At 38.5% G+C, this 25,956-nt stretch overlaps 1 protein-coding gene and 2 non-coding genes across 5 annotated transcripts in view; 2 read left to right on the top strand and 1 right to left on the bottom strand.

The window, feature by feature from the left end:
* The window catches only part of STIM2 (stromal interaction molecule 2), a 163,618-nt gene that overhangs the window by 81,133 nt on the left and 56,529 nt on the right, over window positions 1-25,956 (bottom strand). For all 3 annotated transcript variants that reach the window (XM_065907438.1, XM_065907439.1, XM_065907440.1), the window contains exon 2: window positions 22,047-22,177. In XM_065907438.1, coding sequence (XP_065763510.1) covers window positions 22,047-22,177 — 131 coding nt within the window. The remainder of the gene's footprint in view (window positions 1-22,046; window positions 22,178-25,956) is intronic.
* LOC136148161 (U2 spliceosomal RNA) lies at window positions 14,013-14,203 on the top strand. Its single transcript, XR_010659456.1, has one exon. It is a non-coding gene; the product is annotated as a U2 spliceosomal RNA (small nuclear RNA).
* Window positions 24,824-24,906, top strand: TRNAL-UAA (transfer RNA leucine (anticodon UAA)). Its single transcript has one exon. It is a non-coding gene; the product is annotated as a tRNA-Leu (tRNA).

Here is a 25,956-nt window from a genome sequence, read left to right as displayed (position 1 = left end):
CAGTTTGTTGTGATCCATGTGGATCACAAAGTCAAAGGCTTTATCTTAGTCAATGAAACATGAACTTAGTTAATAAAGTAGATGTTTTTCTGGAATTCCCTTGCTTTCTCTATGATCTAAGAAATGTTGACAATTTGATTTCTGGTTCCTCTGCCTTTTCTAAATCCAGCTTGTACATTTGGAAGTTCTTGGTTCACATACTGATGAAGTCTAACTTGAGGGATTTTGAGCATTATCTTGCTAGCATGTAAAATGAGTGCAATTGTATGGTAGTTGGAACATTCTTTGGCATTGCTCTTCTTTGGAATTAGGATGAAAACTGACCTTTATCCAGTCCTGTGGTCACTGCTTGATTTTCCAAATCTGCTGACATATTGAGTGCAGCACTTTAACACCATTGTCTTTTAGTATTTTAAAAAGATTAGCTGGAATTCCATCACCTCCACTAGTTTTACTGGTAGTAATGCTTCCTAAGGCCCACTTGAATTCACACTGCAGGATGTCTGGTTCTTGGTGAATGACCACACCATCATGGTTATCTGGGCACATTTGTCAAAAATCATCAAAGTGTGTATTTTAAACCTCTGCACTGAACTGAATGTAAAACATACCTCAAATATTTAAACCATCAAGACTGTTAGGAAACTCATTGTCTTATATTTATATGCATAAGTTTACTCACTTAGATGATTTAAATGTACTGCTGATATCTCAGGATCATTAAGAAAACCAACCTTTAAGAGATTTCATTAATTTACAATATATTATAAATTTTAAACATCTTTTTCTATCATTCGTGGTTTTCAACTGTAGAAAAGAGAGTACAGGAAGAGGTAAAATATTTCCATCAGTGAGACTCAGGATCGTAACTGGAATTCATGTCTACTCAGAGAATGTTGGTTTTTTGGGCATCCTTTTACAGCTGACAGAAAGAGTTCAATTTCCCTCAGCACACATATGTTAAGTAACTAATATGGGACAGGTAAAACGCAAAGAGTTGACTGAAAGAAGGAAATAAAATGAAAATAAGGGTCAAGCTAAACTATAAGCCAACAAATACCCCAAGGGAAAAACACAGTGCAATGTAAGGGATTATTCAGGTTTAGAAAATAGACAGGAAAAAAATACAGGAAAAAAAAAAAAAGGAAAAACTTTATAAGTCCTATTTCAGCTAAATCTTAAAATTAATCTTAAGAAACTGGATATAATTTGACAAGAAAACGCAACAAGAGGACTCCCCTGGCGGTCCAGTGGTTAAGACTCCTGTGCTGTCAATGCATGAGGCACGGATTCGATCCCTGGTCAGAGAAATAAGATTTCACATGCCACGCGGTGCAGCCAAAAGATTAAAACAAACAAACAAAAAAATGGAACAAGAAGAAACTGAGAAATCTTGAGTGAAGTGCTTTGCAAGCATAAGAATACAGGGTGTGTACAGAGAGCTGTCTGTCAATAGTTCACTTTGTCAAGAGTAAGGAGCGTGTAAAGAAGCTGCATGGCAAATGGTAAGGAGAAAAGGGAAGATTACGAACAGACTGCAAAAGATCCTGAACACTATTCATCACCTAGGTCATAATCTTAAGTGCTAAAGGATTCCAGCTATCTTCAAAAAGAATTAAATTGCACCAGTTATTTCGTAGGCCCAAAACTAAGGGAAAGGTCTGTGGATTCCTACGCCTGCCGGGCTACGGTTAGGCTACGGGTTCTTAACTTTTCTCTATCAGCTTCCCCACTCTATGAACTAACTAAAATTTCAACCTCTAAATTCCTTCTTTGAGTAGGCTGTCATAAGACTTAAACAAAGCCTGTAAGAACCACCTGCCCTAGGGCTACCTAACAATTCAAAGTCTTTCACCTTATTTGTACATGAACAAGACAACCAAGCCCTGGAAATGCTCCTGCAAGAAGACCAAGGCGATAAACACAGGCCTATTGCCTATTATAGCATAGAACTCAATTCAGCTGTTTGTGCCTCTCCCAACTGCCTTAAGGCTATAGCTGCAGCAGTGAAGTCAGTAGAAGCCTCAGATTTAATCCTAGGAAATGATATTTACTTACAAACTCCACATGCTGTCCAAAGTCTTCTTAATTCTGAATAGACTCAGCATTTCTCTGCAAGCAGTCTAACCGCTTACAAGAGTCTTCTGCTTTCATCACCTTAATCTGCATCTTAAATGCTGCAGTGTTATTAATTCGGCTTCATTACTACCCTTGCCTACTAAGAGTGAACCCCATGACGATGAGATAATAACATCCCATTTTGTAACACCAATTTCTGAGATGCCCCTTTGACTAATCTTGATCTAATTTTGTTTGTTGATAGATCATACTGTAAAAATGAAAGTGGGAATTTCCCAGCTGGCTATGCTATTACTACTTGATACGAACTACTTGAGAGGGGAAACCTCCCACAAGCTAAATCAGTGCAACAAGCAGAGCTCCATGCCCTTACCAGAAAAAACGCAAATTATCAGGAGGACAAGTTATTAATATTTATACTGACCGCTGGTGTGCCTTTAGGGTCATCTATGATTTGAGGCTTCTCTGGTGGTTCAGAGGGTAAAGCGTCTGCCTGCAAATGTGGGAGACCCAGGTTTGATCCCTGAGTCAGGAAGATCCCTGGAGAAGGAAATGGCAACCCACTCCTGTATTCTTGCCTGGAGAATCCCATGGATGGAGGAGCCTGACCAGTTACAGTCCACGGGGTCCCAAAGAATTGGACACGACTGAGTAACTTCACTTCACTTCACTTCATGACTTGGGGACATTATGTAAACAAATGGGTTTTCTTATATCCACTGAGATTTCAATCAAAAATGGACAACAAGTTGATGACCTTCTTATTACTGTTCTCTTACCTTCTAAATTGTATCAAAATTTAGGCTCACACTAAAAGGACTAAACCTGGCTATTGGGGAAATGTCCTGGCTGATTTTCACGTACTGGCAGCAGCAAGGTTTATAAAGGTCATGGTACATGTGGATAAAGTCCATTCTGTTTCTGCAAAAACTGACCACATGCTGCCATATTTCTGCCATCCTGATGTCCTTGCAACATGGAAACACTCTGTTCCTAAACAGGAGAAACCACAATGGGCAAATAACGGTTACAAATTGAATGACTATTTGGGGCTATGGAAACCCAACCAAGAACCAAGTCGGGTTCTTCCCGACTCCCTGGCAAACCCCATCTTCCGGATTTTACATCCCGTTACCAACCATGGGACAGTTAAGATGACTCAGATCATGAACAGACATGCATGAGGACACTCCTATAAAACTGTGAAAACAGTCTACCACCAGTGTCGGGCCGGTCAGGTCCACTCCTGGGAAAACTACTCAACTGCCACCTTGAATGACTTATCAGTATGTTTCTGTTAGCGTGTGTATGTTTTTCAGATGACCTGAAGCCTCCCTTAGCCACAAGGCTAATGTCCTCACAGCAGAAGAGAAACTGTTAGAAAACATGTGTCCCACTTGAGTCTACCTCCCACAACCTCCAGTGATCAAGGAACCCACTTCACTAGGCAGATTATACAACCCTTAACAAAAAAAGCATTGCAAAACTCACTGAAACTACTGGCTTCCTTTGGCCTAAGGTACTGCTTCTTGGTCGGGGTCTGCTGCTGTACTCCTTTTAGGAAACAAACTACTCGATATAAACTACTGGTATACAACTTTCTGATCCCTTTATCACACGCTAATATGATTACCTGTTATAATATCTTATGCTAAAGCCTATTATCAACAGGTTAAAAAAGCTTTCCCAGATTCCAATTTAAAGGACCCTGTAGGTCACAGTCCAGAGCCTAATGACTGGGTATTCTGGAAATATCATCAGAGGAAGTCAATGCCTGAGCCCCACTTGAAGGGACCTTACCAAGTGCTTCTGAGCACTGACACTACAGTGAAACTAGAAGGCATTAAACCTGGGTCCATGGTTCACAGCTGAAGGCTCCACCTGACATCAGGTCCTGTACAAGCACTGGAGATCTGCAAATCAAACTGACCAGTCAGAGAGGTTGCCAGCATCAAGGCAGACTACTTCCATCCAAGCTGCTGGGTCAAGACTTCATACTTTACTAAACATGAAACACTTTCTTCTTCTCTTTCTTTCCTTTACTCTGATACTGACCTGGAAAGATAAAGCCATCATCCTTATCTCCCAAGCCACTGCTAAGAGAGGTAACCCTTTAGATTGCTGAAATTCATATCAAAAAATTTCAATCTGTCCTTGATGCCAGAGACCCCCTCGTCCTCCCAATTTTCTGTCTATTCCCAATGTCAACACAAACTACAAAAAAGGAAAGAAGGATGGAAGGAAGGAAGGAGGGAAGAAGGGAGGGAACGAACAAACTACAATCAAACTCCCTGGAAGTCAGAGTCCAAATTTTATAGCCAGAACATCCATGGCCTTGTTCTAACCTTTCTCCAATTTTAACTGTACTTTCTCAATTAGACACAAATACCTATACAAATCACAGTACATTTGCACCTGCATGTTCTTAGGAGCACCCATCTTTGCAAGGAATTTAGAACTTTTTTTTTTTTTTTTAATTTCAGGCTAGGAGATTTACTTCTCAAACTCACTGAAAACCTAACTGACCCATGGCTTGGAACAGACAAATCCAACCAGGCCTGCAAATGGATCCATTAACAGTACCATTTTCACAGGAGTAGTCTGTGCCTTGACAGGACTTATCTTTGTCTGCAGTGGTTATCATTCTCCTTGGACTTATGAATGCCTAGATGGCTGGCACATAACTTAGCAATGCCTCTTAGGTGATCTAACTGCAGCCCTAACCATCCACAGTCAAACTGAAATACCTCATTGGTCAACTCCCCTGAATTTACATCAACAAGTTAGAAGGAATCTAACAGGAGGCCTTCATGATCCAGGACCTTTGGCAGGTCCCTACTTCCTCCCTTGGTTAGAAAGTGAAAGTGAAGTCGCTCAGTCGTGTCCAACTCTTTGCCACCTGATGGACTGTAGCCTACCAGGCTCCTCCAACCATGGGATTTTCCAGGCAGTAGTACTGGAGTGGGTTGCCATTTCTTTCTCCAGGGGATCTTCCCGACCCAGGGATCAAACCCAGGTCTCCCTCATTGTAGACAGACGCCTTACCGTCTGAGCCACTTTGGTTAGAAGTGAGTACAAATCTGAGGCTCTGATCAGGAACCTCTCCTTTACTCTTGAAGATACTACAGAATCTGCTGCAAAAGCAACAGGTGTCCAACAAAAATCCTTAACTCTCTGGCCAAAGCTGTTCATGGTAATGGGACAGCCCTTGGTTACCTTTTAGCTGAGCATGAAGGTGCCTGTGCTGTGGCTAACACCACCTGCTGAACCTGGGTTAACACTGCTGGGGGAGCTGAAACTCAACAACATAAGATCACTGAACAAGCCACTTGGCTTAACAAAGTGACGGTTTCAACGGAGTCTGTCTTTGACTTATTTGAATCTGAGTGGTTTGGGTCTTGGGGACCATGGCTTCAAAATGAACTCCAGATATTAAGAACTATCCTTATAATACCCATAGAGTCTCCCTGGTATGCCGCATTCTCTCAAAAGCTTGAAGTGAATGTTCGCAGCTACTAACCACCAAACAAGTGCTCTCTCTCTCCCTAAGACTGGAATATCAGAAAAGGAGTGAAGAGAATGACCAACTTAAAAACTGTGAACCTGAAGTCATGACCTGTCAACACCACACAGAGGGTCAGCAAAACCAGCAGGAACTTCAGAGTAGCTGGCAGGGACATTAATACCTTATATTTTGATTACACCTCTCAGGCCAAAGGTCTGATCAAAATGGGAAAACTATTAAAGACAACAGGCCCATAACTGAGTCACTTATGCTAAGCCCCACATCACTAAACCAAGACAAAATTTAATTATGGTTTCACCCTCTCCCAGGAATGGAATCTTAATTCAGTCAATCAGGAATCACCTGGTCAGCACTACCGCGGTAAGCTATCTGACAGACACCTACTGTCCCCTTTTAAAGAAAAGTGACCTTGACACAACGAACCCGCATCTTTGTTCTGCTCCTTTCTGCCTAGCAGGATGAACACTGGATAGGTCCATAGGAGAATTCAGACTGAATTCTTCACATATAAAAATGAGGGAAAGTCAGGAAACTTACTACTAAAAAAAATAACTAACAGCAATGAAAGGGTCAGCGAGTATTAGGTTAATACAGAAAATACTGTTAAACTACATTATTTCTAAAGAATAGACAGAGAGAGAGAAATCACTTAATTCTAAGAAAAAGTAATAGAAAAATGCCCAAGTCTCTATCATGTTACTAGAAAACAAATTATACCATGTAAAAGGACTTAAGATAATAAACTAAACTGAAATAGATCCAATCAAGCTTTATTAACAGAACAAACCTTGGCACAAACTTAGATCAACTTAACAACAACTTAGTAAAGGAGTAAACAGATAAAGACAATCAGTAAACCGGAAACTGAGATAAGACACACAGTGAGGTAACTGCACTGCCCATTTGCCTGGGACACGCCTCACTCACAACTGCTGTCCTCCTGTAATTACTAATATGACCTCCTTTCATTCTGAAGAGTATTCCAGTTTGGATAATGAATCATATGGTCATCCTGCCCATAATCACAATAAACAGCAGATAGAGTTAATGTTCCAGTAAAGGTACAATTTTATCTAATTCATTTGTGAAATGGGAATAAATAGGTCCTGTACCTACTGGAACTCAGAGATCTTTTACAATAATGTGAAGGGTGCTAAATTCTCAAAAAAAAAAAAAAATTACATAAATGCAGTGCCATGCTGTGATCCAGCCAGTGCCCAGGCAAGGAGGGGGAGGAGAGAGCAGGACTGGCGGTACAGTCGGGCTGGAACTGAAGGAGGGCAGATGCGGGTCCTCATGCACACCCCACACTGCTGCCCGCTTCCAGTCTGTAACAGTACCCAACACGAAACCCCCTGTAAGGTACCTTAACAATTCACGCGACAGGAATGAAACGTTAATTAAATTAAAATACATAATTTTCATTTGGCATGACTAAGGATACTAAGGCAGATATTATTTGGAGGAAAAGGCTAAAATATTTACCAGTTGAAGCAGGGATTGTGGGAACTCCCAGAAAGAAACAAAAATTTCAAAAGTTTCAACACCATAAAATAATTCAGAAGTTTTGTGGTCTTTATATACAGATCTCATGCCACAAATTAACTCCCAGTTGCATGTAAGAGAGTTTATTTGCCATTTGAAACCCACCTTTCCATAGAAATTGTTGTTGTATTTAAGGTCCTACAACAAAAGCCTAATATTCAATCTGTATATAACTGAACTGTATAGGACCAGTGATATTCTCAAAAGACCTGTGACTAAGGAATCATCACGAGGGAACCTACCATAATATATCAGAGATGGAAGGGGCAGAGGTGAGACAGTCAGGACGGTTATAAAAGAGAAAGTCTTCTGGTTTCTACGGCACTTGCTTTGAAAGAGAAGGAGGTACGTGAACTGAAACATTCTAGGAGAGTTAGTTCTTATGAACTATCATAAAAAGATAACAATAGCAGCTGGTAAATGAACTGCAAAAGTAAAAGACAGAAGAGGAAGTCTAGTAAATAGGTAACATTAATATAATGGTCAAGAAAAGATATAAGAGCCCAGGTACTCAAGTAAACACGCGTTGCAGCGGGATGGAAAATTTAGAACCTAAGAAACATTCTAACTATATTTATTTAACTATAAAATGAGACGTTTTCTTAAGATTTGTCCAAATAATTTATACAATGATTCATCACTATTCCAGTCTATAGAACCACCTTACTTTAACAAAAGCAAAGAATTTCCCTCAAAAAACACACAGCCCTATTTCATAGTAACCGCAGGTCTATAACTTCTTTAAGGTGGAATGTGGCCAAAGTGAAATCACAAAGTTCAGGGACCAAGACTATCACAGAAGCCAAATATAATGCCTGATATTATAAAAACTGTTACAAAAGCATAGTGCAAAAACTGTCAAGATTTATTGAAGTACAGAGTGGGCATCAGAATCATGGAAGAACATGTTAAAACACAGATTTCTGGGCTCTATCCCCACGTTTCTGATCCAGTAGGGCTGGGACAGGGCCTGTAATTTTGCATTTCTAACAAGCTGCTGCTTATCCTGGGACACCCTTCAATTTATTCCTTACAGCAACCTTTCAAAAAGATAAAAAATGTTTTCATCTACTTCTCTCCCTTGAGGCCTGCAGATTTGGCTGCAGTGATCCCTTTGTCTGAAGGGTTCACTGCCTTTATTTCCTCACTCTGTAGGTTAAATGCAAAGTAGAAGAGTGCCCCAACCTCATTTCTGTCTTGTTTCCAAAACATGTCTATAGCCTCCAAATTATTTTGAATAGCTACGAGCTATAGTTGGGGCTTTCCAGGTGGCACTAGTGGTAAAGAACCCGCCTGCCAACGCAGGGGATGTAAGAGACGCGGGTTTGATCCCTGAGTTGGAAAGATCCCCTGGAGAATCCCATGGATGAGGGGTCTGGCAAGCTACAGTCCATAGGGTCACAAAGAATCAGACATAACTTAAGCCATTCAGCACAGCACACAAGCTAGAGGAACAAGAGGACAGAGAAGAGATGAGGCAAAGTGACAGACATACTTATTAGTACTTAACAGATTTTGATGTGTCACAGGGTATCAAAGCACTGTGCATAAACTGATACAGCCACTATGGAGAATAGTATAGAGACTTCCTAAAAAATCAGGAAAGAAACTACCATATGATCCAGCAATCCCACTACTGGGCATGTACCCTAAGGAAACCATAACTCCAAAAGACATATGCACCCCAATGTTCATCGCAGCACTATCTACAATAGCGAGGACATGGAAGCACCCTAGATGTTGACAGATGAATGGATAAAGAAGCTGTGGTTCAATTCAGTTCATTCACTCAGTCGTGTCCAACTCTTTGTGACCCCATGAACTGCAGCACGCCAGGCCTCCCTGTCCATCACCAACTCCCAGAGTTTACTCGAACTCATGTCCATTGAGTTGGTGATGCCATCCAATAATCTCATCCTCTGTTGTCCCCTTCTCCTCCTGCCCTCAATCTTTCCCAGCATCAGGGTCTTTTCAAATGAGTCAGCTCTTTGCATCAGGTGGCCAAAGTATTGGAATTTCAGCTTCAACATTAGTCCTTCCAATGAACACCCAGGACTGATCTCCTTTAGGATGGACTGATTGGATCTCCTTGCAGTACAAGGGACTCTCAAGAGTCTTCTCCAACACCACAGTTCAAAACCATCAATTCTTTGGCGCTCAGCTTTGTTTACAGTCCAACTCTCACATCCATACATGACCACTGGAAAAACCATAGCCTTGACTAGATGGACCTTTGTTGACAAAATAATATCTCTGTTTTTTAATATGCTACCTAAGTTGGTCATAACTTTCCTTCCAAGGAGTATGAGTCTTTTAATTTCATGGCTGCAATCACCATCTGCAGTGATTTTGGAGCCCAAAAAAATAAAGTCAGCCACTGTTTCCACTGTTTCCCCATCTATTCCCATGAAGTGATGGGACCAGATGCCATGATCTAAGTTTTCTGAATGTTGAGCTTTAAGCCAATCTTTTCCCTCTTCTCTTTCACTTTCATCAAGAGGTTCTTTAGTTCTTCTTCACTTTCTGCCATAAGGGTGGTGTCATCTGCATACCTGAGGTTACTGATGTTTCTCCCGGCAATCTTGATTCCAGTTTGTACTTCATCCAACCCAGCGTTTCTCATGATGTACTCTGCATATAAGTTAAATAAGCAGGGTGACAATATACAGCCTTGATGTACTCCTTTTCCTATTTGGAACCAGTCTGTTGTTCCATGTCCAGTTCTAACTGTTGCTTCCTGACCTGCATACAGGTTTCTCAAGAGGCAGGTCAGGTGGTCTGGTATCCCCATCTCTTTCAGAATTTTTCACAGTTTCTTGGGATCCACACAGTCAAAGGCTTTGGCATAGTCAATAAAGCAGAAATAGATGTTTTTCCGGAACTCTCTTGCTTTTCTGATGATCCAGCGGATGTTGGCAATTTGATCTCTGGCTCCTCTGCCTTTTCTAAAACCACCTTGAACATCCTACATATACACAATGAAATAGTACTCAACTATAAAAAGGAATGCATTTGAGTCCGTTCTAATGAAGTGGACGAACCTAGAGCCTATCATACAAAGTGAAGTGAGTCAGAAAGAGAGAGACAAATACCATGTATTAATGTATACATATGGAACACAGAAAGATGGTACTGATGAACCTGTCTACAGCGCAGCAATAGAGATGCAGACAGGGAGAACAGACTTCTGGACACAGTGAAGCAGAGATGGTGGGACGGCTTCAGAGAGTAGCACTGAAACACGTATATCACCATACGTAGAGCAGAGAGCCAGTGGGGGTCTGCTGTGTGACTTGGCACCCAAAGCCCACGCTCTGGGACCACCTAGAGGGGCGGGATGGGGAGGGAGGCGGAAGGGAGGTTTAAAAAGGAAGAGACATACGTAAACCTATGGCTGATTCATGCTGAGGCATGGCAGAAATCATCACAATATTGTAATTATCTTCCAATTTAAAATAAAATAAATTTTAAAAACAATACGGTGCATAAACCCCAACAGATAACTTCCTCCTGAAAAGAGAAGGGTATTTCTTGCACAGACTCCTCTTCAAAGGTGTTCAAAATCATTACTCCTTTTGTGATCTCTACAGGTCAATAATTAGACACATGTCAAGTAAAAATTCAACTTAAAAATTAAAAGAATTTGCATCTAAAATGAAAAATTATAAATTTACAAAAAGCATACTGTTCAAAGGAAATAAAGTATAGATTTTAATCATTGATTCACTCATCAAAATGATATCTAAATTTTCTGCCTGAGTCATCCCCTGCCTTTTTCTAAATTAGTGTAAAGAGTGTGACCTCTCCTCCATTCTTACAATGAAATGAAGTGAAAGGCGCTCAGTTGTGTCCAACTCTTTGTGACCCCATGGACTACACAGTCCATGGAATTCTCCAGGCCAGAATACTGGAGTGCATAGCCTATCCCTTCTCCAGGGGATCTTCCCGTCCCAGGGATCGAACCCAGGTCTCCCAATTGCAGGCGGATTCTTTACCAGCTGAGCCACAAGGGAAGCCCAGCTACAATATAATTTCTCAAAGATATCACAGTATCAGAGCTAATTTCAATCATAAGAAACAGGGCAGTGACCATAAGAATATTAGTAACTGATATCCTATATAGTAAAGAGACCTGTATACAATGAACAGTGGAAAATTAGAGAAGAATATTAGCATTATCAGTGTTTAGAAACTTGCTTTTGTGAAACATTCTCACAGTTGCTGGTACTTACAAAAATGGAGTGAAGCCTTTGTGACTGATAACAGACATTGCTTTACCATTCATTACTGCAGTGGTCTCCAATTTGATTGCCCAGACGCCAAAGGGATGTACAATCTAATCCACTTTAAAGGGAGAAAATATTACAGCTTCCATTTGTGTTTAATCTTATATCATTTTTAAGTTATATTTTTGTAAACATTTTAAAAACAAACACTGATATAGCAGCATGTACGTATATGTTTCTCAGTCACTAAGTCACGTCCAACTCTTGTGACCCCATGGACTATATATAGCCTGCCAGACTCCTCTGTCTATGGAATTTTCTCGGCAAGAATACTAGTGTGTTGTCATTTCCTTCTCCAGGGGATCTTCCTGACCCAGGGATCAATTCCGCATCCCCTGCACTGGCAAGCGGATTCTTCACCACTGAGTCACCAGGGAAGCCCGTGTACGTATATACTGTATAGTAAAAATATTTTTATACACACACTACTTATATACAGTTATTTATTTATAAATTGTATCAGGGAGGGCTTGATGATGGAGATTAATGATATACATTAACACAGAAAAGCAACACAGACTAGAAATCAAGAACATGGGTTCAGTCTGTTTTATCACTTATAAGCCAGTGGCCCTGGGCATTTGCCTGATCTCCCTAAACGGACTTCCTTGTCTGCATATAGATAATTATTGTACATTCTTAGCTCCTAGCATTGCTATAAGGAGTCCATACCAGAGTGTGTGCAAAGTGCTTACAATTGTGGAAGAAACAGTAAATGCTAAATAAATGTTTTCTATTATTTTAGTACATAAACCCACAAATAGAAGCTTGAGAAGTCCTACAGTAACAAAAGCAAATTAGCTATTTCCCAGTTTTTCCATAGAAAAACTTCTTTCTATGGAATAACTATTAATGTTCTCCACTACTCTAGTTGTATGCTAATTGCTACTATTTTCCAGAAAGAACTAAAGCCTGTTTTTATGGCATCAAGTCTTTAAATAATTGAACTATGAAACTATGAAAAATCTCAGCATACAGGAAAATACCTCAATAATTATAATTTAACAGCAAGAATTCTTTAGCACCTACTCTCTTCATTTTACTTTGCCCACCTGTCCTTTTTGGGTGAATACCAAGTGATCCTTCAGTCAAATTATGTTGTACTTGTACATTTGTGTATGTGAAGCACTACCCAGTAGATTTTAATCAAATTTAACATGCTCTAAAATGTTAGATGTATCCTATTACAAATATGGCCTTCCCTTGGTGGTTCATACAGTGAAGAATCTGCCTGCAATCCAGGCGACAAGGGTTCAATCCCCGGGTCAGGAAGATCCCCTGGAGAAGGAAATGGCAACCCACTACAGTATTCTTGCCTGGAGAATCCCATGGACGGAGGAGCCTGCTGGGCTACAGTCCATGGGGTCGCAAAGAGTCGGACACGACTGAGCAACTTCATTTTCTTTCTTTATAAAGCGAAGCCTTTTGAAGGAAGTTATATAACTTTATTGTTTTTATAATCCTGTGGCTTGAGAAGCTCCTATCAAATATCTCTGGTTAGAAAACAAAAACAAACCATGGTAAGCAGCCTCTAAGGTGGCTCATAATAATCCCCACATCCTCTTATTCGTGCTCCAGTGTAACTGCCTCCCCTGAGGATCAGCTGGACCTAAGGACTCATTGTAGACAAACAGAACACAGCAAAAAAGGGATGAAACATCACTTCCAAGATGTGGTTACAAAAAGACTTTGATTTCCATGTTGTCCGCTCTTCCTGCTTCCTCCTCTCTCCCCACCCTACACCCCCCTGCCCCCTTCAGCTCCCTCTCACTCACAGAGGGAAACCCACTGCCCAGGGGAGACAGCCATGTCACAGAGAACCAACATCTCCAACCAATGGCCAGGGAGGACCAGGGGGGCCAACAGCCACGTAAGTCGGCCTTGAAGTGGATCCTTCCCAAATCAGGCCTTGAGATGACTGCAGGATCACCTGACATCTTTTTGTTTTATTTCTGTTTTATTCCTGCCACACCACTCAGCACACAGGATCTTAGTTCCCTGACCAGGGATCAAACTTGTGACCCCAGGATTGGGAGCATGAAGTCTTAACCACTGGACCTCCGGGAAGTACACCAGCTGACATCTTAACTGCAGCCTGTGAGAGGCTCAGAGCCAGGAAGCCCAGCTAAACTGCACCTGGATTTCTGACGCATGGAAACTGAGATGGTAAAACCATGAGTGACTTAGTAAGCCATTAAGGTGGGAGGATTTATTATATAATAGATAATAATACACAAGTTGAAATTTTAACTTAGAAAACTTAAGAAGAATGCATGCAGTTATTCCTTCAGAAGACCTTCCCTGTGGCTCAGTGGTAAAGAATTCGCCTGCCAATGAAGGAGAGGCGGGTTCGATCCCCGGGTCAGGAAGACCCCCTAGAGAAGGAAATGGCAACCCACTCCAGTATGCCTGTCTGGGAAGTCCCATGGACAGAGGAGCCTGGCGGGCTACAGTCCATGGGGTCGTAAGTGTCAGACACACTTATCAACTAACCACCACCAATTACAACATTCCTTTAGAAACAGTACTCCACGAAATTCAAAACTCAGTGATCCTTTTCTAAATGTATTATCTCTATCGCTTCTCGGCCTTTTGGCTAAGATCAAGTGTAGTATCTGTTCTTATCAGTTTAGTATCTGATACGTCCTCTATCCGAGGACAATATATTAAATGGATTTTTGGAGCAGGGAGTTGGAATAGGAACTTGCTCCGTCCACTCCACGCATCGACCTGGTATTGCAGTACTTCCAGGAACGGTGCACCCAAAAAAAAAAAAAATATGTATTATCTCCTACTTTTTTCTGACCCTACTTTTGCCTATTTTCTTAGGTGACTCTCCTTGTTTCAGACAGATATATCTGTGTGGTTAAAACTAAGTCTTCTGAGAGGGGTACAGATAAATGATGACGAAGGTGTTTTTCAGGCAGAAGAGCTAAGAAAAACTGAAATACAAGGTACAATTAGATTTTTCATAGAAATTTATATGTATATAAAATTTATATATATATGTATATACATATAAAACCAACTGATAAGAAAAAAAACTGAAACTATTCGAAATGACATGAATGAGAGGAAGAATAAATAAAAAGGAAGAGAAAGGAGAAAAAGGGAAAAAAACTTTTTAAAATATAAAAGAAAAAGGAAGAAAAGTAAAAACAGAAAACAAAGTTCATATACACTGGAAATTTAATAAAATTTCCAGCCACGTAGTAGACAATAATAATGTCAATTCTCACTGCCTGCTACTGCTGAGCTCAGGGCCACAAAACCATTCAATAATTTCATTTAAATTATCTGTTAATCAAGTACCTTCACTGTCCAAAATATGTTCAGTATTAACAGAACATGCAAACTTAACTATACTCAAGATGTCAATCTAAGCAGGTCACAAATTCAGCATATACTGACACCGAGTCTCCTTGATCTTGAGTCAGGAGACAATGACCTAGGGAGCAAAAGCCATACATCCTGTTCCTAATCTAAAACATCCCCAGTCCTCCAATTTCAGCTTTAGCACAGCTCTGGAAAATTGCCAGATATTTATTCTCTTGCCCAAGCACTGCATACAGTACACATTTTAAGTGCTACCTTCTTAATGAGTTCTGCCATGACATCCTAGTGAAAACTAAAGCTACAGCTGTCCACTGTCTACCTGGCTGATCCCCCTTCCCTGCCTTCCCACAAGCTCCGTTAGAATGTTAGCAAGCGCTTAAAGATTTACGTAATTTTTGTCTGTTTTGTTCCTGACGTATTCCAAGGCCCACTTGAGTATCTGGCATATAGCAGATACCCAGTATTAGCTCAATATCAAATGAATGAATAAACTAAAAAAGAAAATGCTTTCTCATATGACCAAAAACAAAGGGCATGTGAGAAAAAAATTAAGCTTCCAATCAGCATTTTCAAATGCTGAATATTACGCTAAACTTCTTTTTTTTAAAGCAATAGTGCTAGTTTTTTAAGGAACCTGCATACTATTCTCCATAGTGGCTGTACCAATTTATATTCCCACTACTAAGTGTAAGAGAGTTCCTTTTTCTCTGCACCTCCAGCAGTTATTGCAGATTTTTTAAACAACTGGCACTCTGATCAGTGTGAAGTGATACCTCATTGTAGTTTTGATATGCATTTCTCTAAGAATTAGAGAATTCCCATCTCCAGGAATAATTAATGATGTTGAGCATTTTTTCATGTGTTTGCTGGTCATCTCTATGTCTTCTTTGATTAAATGTCTATTTAGGTCTTCTGCCCATTTTTGATTAGGATTTTTTTTATACTAAGCTGCACAGAGCTACCATATGACCCCACAATCACACTCGTAGGCATGCATCTGGAGAAAACCATAATTTGAAAGGCTATATACACCCCGATGTTCATTGCAGCACTATTTACAATAGCCAGCATATGGAAACAACTTAAACTCCCATCAATGGAGAAATGGCACATAACCGATTCACTCCGCGTACAGCAGAACTAACACAACATTGAGAAGAAACTATACTACGGTAAAAAGTTTTTAATTCAAAATACTTTTAAAAGCAATACCCTGATTCAAAAAATCACAAGAAATTAAGTATTTTAAAATTTCTGAGTAAGGTTCCCTAAGAAACTCGGGAAGTTTCCTAATGATGCCTACTGGAGACCTATAATAGTGTTAATATTCACTTTAAAAAAGAGACACTGAAGAAATACAAATCAAGACACAGCTGTAAGGAACTGGTCCGAAAACTCAGAATTAAAAACCCATTCCTTAACACTTGCAATACCTTATAGTTTCTAAGATCAGTCCTGTCCAATAGAAATAAATTGTGAGTTAAAATTCCCTAGGGGTCACATTAAAAAGTAAAAAGAAACAAGTAAAACAAATTTTGTATCTCATGTAACTCAGTGTGTATGTTCAGAATATAACCACTTCCAACAGGTAATCAAGATTTCAAAATTTAAATGTTTTATATTTATATAAATCTTCCAAATTTGAAGTACATTTTACACACGTAACACACTACAATTTTAAGTGCTCAATACACATACGGACTAGTAGGTACCATATTGTACAATGGATTTCTAGATTCTTTGGGGTACTATTAAAACACAGAAGCATGCTGTATTTGCTTTTAAATATTAAAAGAAATACAAAGAGAAAGATATCATCTTCTGTTTTTAAATATTAAAGGTCAACTATCATACTAATAGAATTCAATTTAATTCTATTAATTGAATAAAAGAATTCAATTCAAACGTAAGTTTTGTTTTATAGTTTTTATTTTCATTACAAAATATTTGGAATTCCATTAAAATTTAAAAGATTGAATAAGAATTCCACTGAAGTATAAACTCTACAGTCATGCATGCTTACTTTGTTTGGCACAGTGATAATGATAACACCTCACACAGTGGAGCACTTATTATCTGATGATGAGGTAAAAAGATTAAAATAACTTGTAATTCTAGAAACCATTCATTATGCAATCAAATACATTCAAATAGGCTGTCAATTATCTGTATAAGCTTACTTAATATTAAGTAAGTAATATAACACACTATTGGAACAGATCTTTCCCATTGAATGCACGTTTAATAATTAAATAACATGAGTTTTTGCTGTTTTTTCATATTTAAATATTTTTATAATTGTGATAGAATAACAAATATATCTGTTCTTCATCCCTGGTTCCTAGCATAGAGCTCTTAAAACTGTTGGAATTTCCTCAGTGATAAGTGTTCTTTTCTCCTTTGATCACACCTGAGTTCACACTAATGAGATGAGTAAGGGTCGGGCCTCCAGGCAGCCTCAAGATGGAGCTGGTCACCAAAAAGACCAAGTGATTAGAGAATTGGAAATTTCAGTACCACTCACCTGACCTCCGGGAAACCTGAGCTCTGTAAAAACTCCTGAACTTAGAGATTCAGAGACTAGTGAACACATCACGGTGTGGGAGGTGCTGGGAAGGCCTGCCCCTTCTACCAAACCCTGTCCTGTACATCTCTTCCATTTGGCTGTTCCAGAGTTGTAGTCTTTTTAATAAACCAGTAAACATTAGTAAAGTGTACTCCTGAGTTCTGTGAGCCATTGAAGCAAATTTTCTTTTTTTTATTGAAGTACAGATGATAAACAATATTATCTAACTTACAGGTGTACAATAGTGACTAACAATTTTTAAAGGCTCTAGTCTACTTACAGTTATTACAAAATATTGGTTATATATCCCTGTGTCGTACAATATATCCATGTAGCTCAACAGTTTTTACCTCCTAATCCCTTATGCCCACTGTACTGGCCCTCCCAGAACGTCCCTCTCCCCACTGGTGACCGCAGTTTGCTCTCTATATTGTGACTCTGCTTCTTTTTTGTATTCTTCACTAATTTGTTGTATGTTTAGATTTCACACTTCAGCAGTATCATACATATTTGTCTTTCTCTGTCTGACTTATTTAACTTAACAGCATAATACCCTCAAAGTCCATTCATGTTGCTGCAAATGGCAAAATTTCACTTTTTTTTACGGCTAAGTCATACTCTATTGTATACCACATCTTCTTTACCCATTCATCTGCTGGTGGATGCTTAGGTTGCTTCCATATCTTGGCAATTTTAAATAATGCTGTTATGAACCTGTGGTGCATGTAGGTTTTGAATTCATGTCTTCGTTTTATTCAGATACATACCCAGCAAATTTTCAAATCTGAGGAAAGAGCCATGGGAGTCTCAGATTCAAGGCTAGTCGGCTAAAGTTCATAAAAAACCAGAGACTTGTGGCTCTCATGTGAAGTGAGGGCAATATAATGAGACTGAGTCCTTTAACTCACAGGATTTGATTCTATCTCCAGGTAGAGAGTGCCACAATTGAATTCCTGGAAATGCAGTTGGGTGTTAAAAAACTGAAAAACTGCTTGGTGTCAGAAAACACCCCAGAGTAATACTATTTATAACCTGATATATCAATTAATGACAAGACTAATTTTATCATGTAGATTTTTAATATTAAAAAATCTAACCTTTTTTAGGCTCAAAATTAATCAATCTTAAATTAACTTATAACTTCTGAAATGTGGCTATCTAAAACTTAGTCTAGCTTTAAAAAGTGAAAGTGCACACTGATATTTTTTGAAACATTTTATAATACCAAAACTTTCCAAATTAACTATATATGTTCTTCCAGGCCCAACTCTAACTCTCCCCGAAATAAACCCTCTGAATTAATATATTTCGTTAACCTAAAACAATGTTAAACAATGATTAGTTCCTCAGTAATACCAAAAATCAGAGGAAACAGCACCATTAGTGTAATAACTTATAAAAATTATAACCTTTCAACACAGTACAAGGTTTAGAGCTAAAAGTTATTTCCAATTTAATTGATGGACCGAATTATGAAACTGAACAGGGCACTCATCTACTTAACACTAGACACTCTGAGCTGACACCGAGTTGGATCAAACTAATACTGTAAATGATTAAGAAAATGTACAACAATATTTTCAGGAAATCTATTCAGTCTAGACAATATAATTTCCTTTACAAAGAGTTATCAAATATATGAACATAAAATGCTACTTATTCCATAATTCATACGGATAGTAATAATTTATGGAGTAAATAAAACTTATGTTAGAATACTGATCTTCAAGATCCTAAGTAAATATACTGACAACTAAATAAACCATTTAGACAATCTTCAGAGGATTAGAATGAACAATTTATCACTAATAATCTAGGGCATTACTTTTAAATGCTTTACTAAAAAACTAAAAGTAGTTTTATAGCTTGACTTTGTTGTGTATATTGTGTGTCTTTGTAGTGGAAGAGAGAAACAATGGTGATGATGCTGAGAGGATGAATTACTCAGTATAACAAAGCGACCCTCAATAAATGACAACCACTTTGTTACATTTTAGTAAGTAAAACTAATAATCCATCAACTTCATTTCACTTACTCTACTTTTTGACCAATAGAATATATTTACATACTTCAAATACTTTTTAAGTTGAGAACAATGTAAAATAGAACTATCCTGTCATCTGTAGCTCTGAAAGTGAACAAATAAATTTGACTATTTTGAACTGAAGCCATGATTTTGGTATTACTGGAACTGAGCTCAATTCAAAATGATTTAAACCCAATGAGAAGAGATTATTATCTCAATAAGCAGAAATCAGTTGATGCAGAGACAGTCAAAAAAAAAAAAAAAGACTAAGGAGTTAATATCTGATCTAATAAGTACTAAGAAATCACTGTTAAACTTCTAAGCCAGAGAAAAACATTCTCAAAGTGATATGCATGATGAATTAGAGCAGAAAAATGTAGAAGCGATAATCTACCCATAAAATAATAAATACCTAGATTAAAATGGAACAATAACTAGAACAGATAAGTGGAAAAGGTGGGGGGGGATTAATTCTAAGAACACAGAATTTCATTTATAGCAGGGGTTGACACTACAGCCCAATACTGGCTTTTGTGCAAACAAAGTTTCACTGAAATACAGCCATGACCATGACTCCATGTACGGTCTGTGGCTGCCTGGCACTACAGTGGGAGTGATGAGTAGATACAAGAGATTACATGGCCCACAAACATCTAAAATACTTATTAGCTAGCCTATGCTAGTTTCCTAGGGCTGCTGTAATCAAGTACCGTAGCTGAATGGCTTAAAATAACAGAAATTTATTCTTTCTCAGGTCTGGGGGCTATAAATCTGAAATCAAGTGTTAGCAGGGCCATGCTCTCTGAAAGGCTCTAGGGGACAACCTGTTTGATGCCTTTCTCTTGGTTTCTGGGGTCATCAGCAATCCTTGTCATTCCTTGACTTGTAACTTCATAACTCCAATCTCTGCCTCCACTGGCACATGATAATCGCCCTCCCCCATCTGCCTTTCCACATGGTTTTCTCCTTTCTTACAAAGACACCACTCATGCTGGATTAAGGACCCATGTTAATCCATTATATGCTCCTCTTAAATAACTACATCTGAAATAAACCTATTTCCAGATAAGGTCACAATATGATGTTCTGGGGGTTAGGACTTCAAAATTAGGGAGTGGGACACATCTGAACCCTTAGCCTGGTCGTTTACATTAAAGTCTGCCAACTCCTAACTCAGAAGACTACACAAAGGAGAAACAGGTCCACAAGTGCCATTGAAGGATTTCAAAGAGAAGAGCTGGGACTTTGTTTTAGATAAACTAATCTGAAAACAAGAGTCCTCAAAAGACATCAGGCAGAAAGCCATACATGTAGGTCAGAATCTGAATTGACTTAGAGATGGAGGAAATAAGAGTAACCTAAAAACAGATGAGGAGTTTCAAGGTAAATGTTTTATGAAAGTATTCAAAGTGTTAGTCGCTCATTTGTATCCAACTCTTTGCGACCCCATGGACTGTAGCCCTGCAGGCTCCTCTGTGAATTGAATTCTCCAGGCAAGAATACTGGAGCGGGATGCCATTTCCTTCTCCAGGGGATCTTCCTGATCCAGGGATGGAAACCAGGTCTCCCGCCTGGAGGCATATTCTTTACCATTTAAGCCACAGGGATACAGCAGGTCAAAAATTGATCTTTAGAGAATGCTACTGTTACATAACAATGTGATTAGACAACAGTGGGATGACAAGATGTCACTGTTACACAACATTAGATAATAATGTAGAAAACAATGTAATTTAGTATTATATAAACTAAAAGAAAACAGTGTCAACACTGACAAATACAACGAAAAGGCTGAAAAGACCTAAAATAATGACCAGGAAATTTGGTAAGAATGAGACCATAATCAAATAAAGAAAACAATTTCTATGAAGAAAACTAAAAGGGACACCAGACCAGGGGTAAGGTGAGAATCCTTACGAAATAAAGCATTATTTATTTGTACAGTGGTTACAGTAGATTACGATACTGGTGACCCACCAATAAACCACGTATCCTGGCATTCATATTTTCATATAATCCTCTCCCACACAGACTCTGAATTCAGCCAATTAACTTGCTTTAAACCAATTTGATATTAACAGGCATTGGCAAGCAGGGGTGTGTTAAGCACTTTCACGTGGAAACTAGCTTTCTTGGAACAGTGCCATCTGGAAGGCCAGCTGTCCTGCTGTGAGGAAGTCTGAGTGAGACCCCCGAGTGACGACAGGTCAGTAACTGCCAAATGCAGAGACTGAAGGGAAAAAAAATCATTTGAGATATTTCAGCCCAACAGAGATCACAACTGAATACAACGGCCACCGTGACCCTAGGCCATAACTATGGGAATAGAAAATGCACCCAGCAAAGCCCGGTCAACCCAGAGAACCAGGAAAAATAAAACTGTTGTTTTAGACGACGAAATGTGCTAGTGGTTTATAAAACAGCAATAGGTGACATAGAACAGAATATATGTTTGAGAAACGCAAGTACAAGAGGCCAAGGATTCTTATAAAACTGGGAAGACTTATATATGCATAAAAAAAGAAAAAAACATGCTAAATACAAATTAAAACGTAAAGAGAAAAACTAAAGACGAGGAAAATGGAGTTGAGTCATATAAGGAATAATGGGAAAATTCAAGACTATATAAACTTGGTTACGCTGTTACAAGAGAATATCAGTGAAAAAGGGTCTCCACCTACTTCATCACTTTCATCTACTTCGATTCCACCATCTTTGTCATCATCCATTTGTTTATGTATTGTTTGAAGAGCTTCCAGACTAAATCTATCTTCTTCTGTGAAGCATGGTGGACTCAGTGACAGGCATGGATCTGAAATAAAACAAAGGGTGATTACTAACCTGCCACCCCAAAACACAGGCTGTAGTCAAGACAGTTGAATTTCAAACTAAAGCAACAAATTAAATTGCAGACTAAGTCAAACTACAATGCTTTAAGAATTCTATCTAGCGGGGTACTCATCACATCAAAAGTATAGTATATGAACATACTAAAAATAAATAATTCAACTTAATTGATATCAAACTACAACCAGTACTAAATTCAACTTGTCCACATTCTTCCACATCTTCAATCATCTTCTTATTCAACTCATTATATTTGTAAATTAACCCCCCCCCAAAAAAAGATAAGCTCCCTCCTTAAAAACTATAAAAAAAAAAATTACAGATCACAAGGGGATTTTTTTTGTATAGTCCAGTTTAAAATGTAAGTCCTGAGGGAAACATCACAAAGAATACAAGAAAAAGAAATGTAGAACCATTGACATGATCCTTAGAAATGTTTTTATCATTTTTCTAACAGATTCAAAGAGTACATCACGTGAGTCTCTAAATGTGCAACTTTTTAGATTCAACAAGGAAAAACTGTATTTTTAAAAACCTTGTTCTTTATGTTTTTCTTAACATAAGTTTATTGCCTAAATAATTTTGTATGGAAATGTGAATCCTCACAAGTAGATTGTCAAAAGTAATAATTTAGAGAGAATATGTAATTTTTCATGATTTAAAATGAGATTAATAAAAATTACCTCTTGTAGACCTCAAACAGTAAACAGCCTGTACATCAAAATGGAAAAGTACTGTCAAAACTTCACTCATACCCAATCTGGCTGACTGGTAGACTGACAAATTCCAAGAAGTGATTTATACCAAGTCACTAAAACAGTAAAATAATATCTTTTTAAAATGTCATCAAATTCACATGTATTTCTACAAATAGTGTGGTCTTAAAGTTTAAAGTAAAAGCTATGGTTTTTCCAGTAATCATGTATGGATCTGAGAGTTGGACCATAAAGAAGGCTGAGCGCCAAAGAACCAATGCTTTTGAATTGTGGTGCTGGAGAAGATTCCTGAGAATCTCTTGGACTGCAAGGAGATCAAACCAGTCAATCCTAAAGGAAATCAACCCTGAATATTCACTGGAAGGACTCTTGCTGAAACTGAAGCTCCAATACTGGCCACTTTATGCGAAGGGCTGACTCACTGAAAAAGACCCAGATGATGGGAAAGATTCAAGGCAAAAGGAGAAAGGGGTGGCAGAGGATAAGACAGTTAGATAGCATCACTGACTCAATGGACACGAATCCGAGCAAACTCTGGGAGATAGTGAAGGAAAGACGAGCCTGGCGTGCTGCAGTCCATGAGCCTGCAGAAAGTCAGGCATGACTTGGTGACTGAACAACAACAGTTTAAAATGGTCATCAACAATAGTTAAAAATCTAGTTTATCATCTGGTCTAAGTACAAATTAACTGACTGTGGACAAATCACTTGTGTCTTAGTTACATAAGTTACATGTGTCCTTGTGTCTTAGTTACATCTCCTCTAAAATAAAGCAAGTAGACTAGATATTTACTAAGCTCTACTGTAGTTAAAATGGCCTAAGAGTATCTAATTCTGCACTGAAGGGGAAAAAAATTAAAAAAGAAGTCAGTCCTGGAGACCAACTAATAACTTCCTTTAAAAACAAAACAAAACAAAAAAACAATTTAAGCCTCTACTACCTACATGTTCTACTTATAGACCATTTTGGCAGTTTAACATTTTTAATAGTTTTAAATCAAAACCTAATTTTCATTCCTTTAGTCTTGGAAGGAAACAGAAAAGTCTATAAAAATAAAAAATGAAATTAGAAGTTATGTGACATAAATGTGTAAATATTTAAAACTCTGATTAACATTTGCTAAAAATCTAAGAACTTATAAAAATAATGGTCAATTAAAATCCCTAATTCACAAAACATCCAGAACCCTGAGATGCCCACAACTTATCCTGAATGAATGCAAAATAAAATATAAGCTCTCAGGTATCACAACAACATATAGCATAAAGAAGATTATGTGTACAATGTGTTATTGCCTTTCACAGACATAATTTTATACATATTTTATTTTGCAAATAAGCATATGAAGTGAAAGTTTATTATAACTAGCACATAAGGAAAGGGTCAGCATCACTCTGATTAAATAGGCTTTGTTATTAAACTCTCTAAGCAATGTCAACAGTGAGGACGGTAGAAATGTTAAAAAGCAGAGAAAAGGAGGAAGTCCTATATCTGGGAGAAAACTCATATGCAAACAAAATTGTATTTTTTTTAACTTAAATTAATAAAACATTCTCTTTCAGAATCTACCTCTGAATGTAACTTCTTCATGAAGTATTTCATAAAAACCAACTCCTGAGTACTTCTTTCTCTGAATGCCATTCCATCCATTCAACAAATATCCAGAGCACTACCATGTGTCAGGCACTGGAAACAGCAGTGAACAACAGAGAAAAATTTCTCATAAAACTTACATTCTAGTGGAGGAGATGAGCACAACAAGATAAGCAAAATGAATAGCATGTTAGGAGTGGTAAATATTAAGGAAAAACAGAACAAAGAGCAGATAATGAAATGCCAAGGAATTTTAAATTCTCAACTATATCTTTATTCTCAAATCATTCTTTAATGTTGTACCAGAACGGCCGAGTGGTTAAGGTGTTGGACTTAAGATCCAATGGATTTATATCCTCGTGGGTTCGAATCCCCCTTCTGGTACAACAGGTCCTGCTTTTGGCTTCCCTGATAGCTCAGTTGGTAAAGAATCCCCCTGCAATGCAGGAGACCCCGGTTCGACTCCTGGGTCAGGAAGATATGCTGGAGAAGTAATAGGTTACCCACTCCAGTATTCTTGGGCTTCCCTCGTGGCTCAGCTGGTAAAGAATCTGCCTGCAATGCAGGAGACCTGGGTTTGATCCCTGAGTTGTGAAGATCCCCTGGAGAAGGGAAAGGCTACCCACTCCAATATTCTGGCCTGGAGAATTCCATGGACTGTATAGTCAATGGGGCCGCAAAGAGTCGGACACGACTGAGCAACTCTCACTTTAACCTCTAAGTGCTTAACGTGATTTTGTCCATATGACTAAGCTTATGAAAAGGGCAGGGGCCATGTTCTTCCATTTCTCACATGCTCGTAACACCCACAACTTAGCTGGACACATTCTGGTCATCTGTAAATTCTGCTACTTCAAACTGCTACTTCATACATTAACTAAATCACAAAGTTCTAGTCTTCTATACTGGGCAAGCCACTGGCCAGCATTAGGAATTAAAGAGATAATAAGAGTATCCTGTACTTGAAAAAGCTCATAGGCTAGGGAGGCAAAAAGGCATGCAGTTGGCACTGAGAAGATTAATTGTACAGTGCTGGGAGAGCATGGAGGGACAGCACCTAATCCAGACTGGGAAAGAAGAGGCAGAACTTTTCTAGAGGTAAACATGGGGAGTTTTAAAGATGAAGTTTTAACATAGGGAGTTTTAAAGATCAATGACCTTGGGAAGGAGAGAAATGCATGCATCATACATTCAGTGGCATGAAAAGAACAAGAAACACTCAGAGAAATACAACTGGTTAATATGTCTGGTACAAATTACACTCAGAGGAAAAAAAATAAACAAGAGATCAAATAGGAGATTGGTAAGAAGGGATAAAAACTCTAAAAGTAGCTTTTCCATACTAAGGAATTTGGATTTTTTATCCTGAAAACTATGAGAAGCCCACTAGGGATTTCAAGGAGAAGACCCACAAAATCAGATTCATAAGAGAGA

The sequence above is a fragment of the Muntiacus reevesi genome, chromosome 16 (genome assembly GCF_963930625.1).
Source record: "Muntiacus reevesi chromosome 16, mMunRee1.1, whole genome shotgun sequence".
In the NCBI taxonomy this organism is placed as follows: Eukaryota; Metazoa; Chordata; class Mammalia; order Artiodactyla; family Cervidae; genus Muntiacus; species Muntiacus reevesi.
This window is presented reverse-complemented; position numbering and strand designations above follow the sequence as displayed.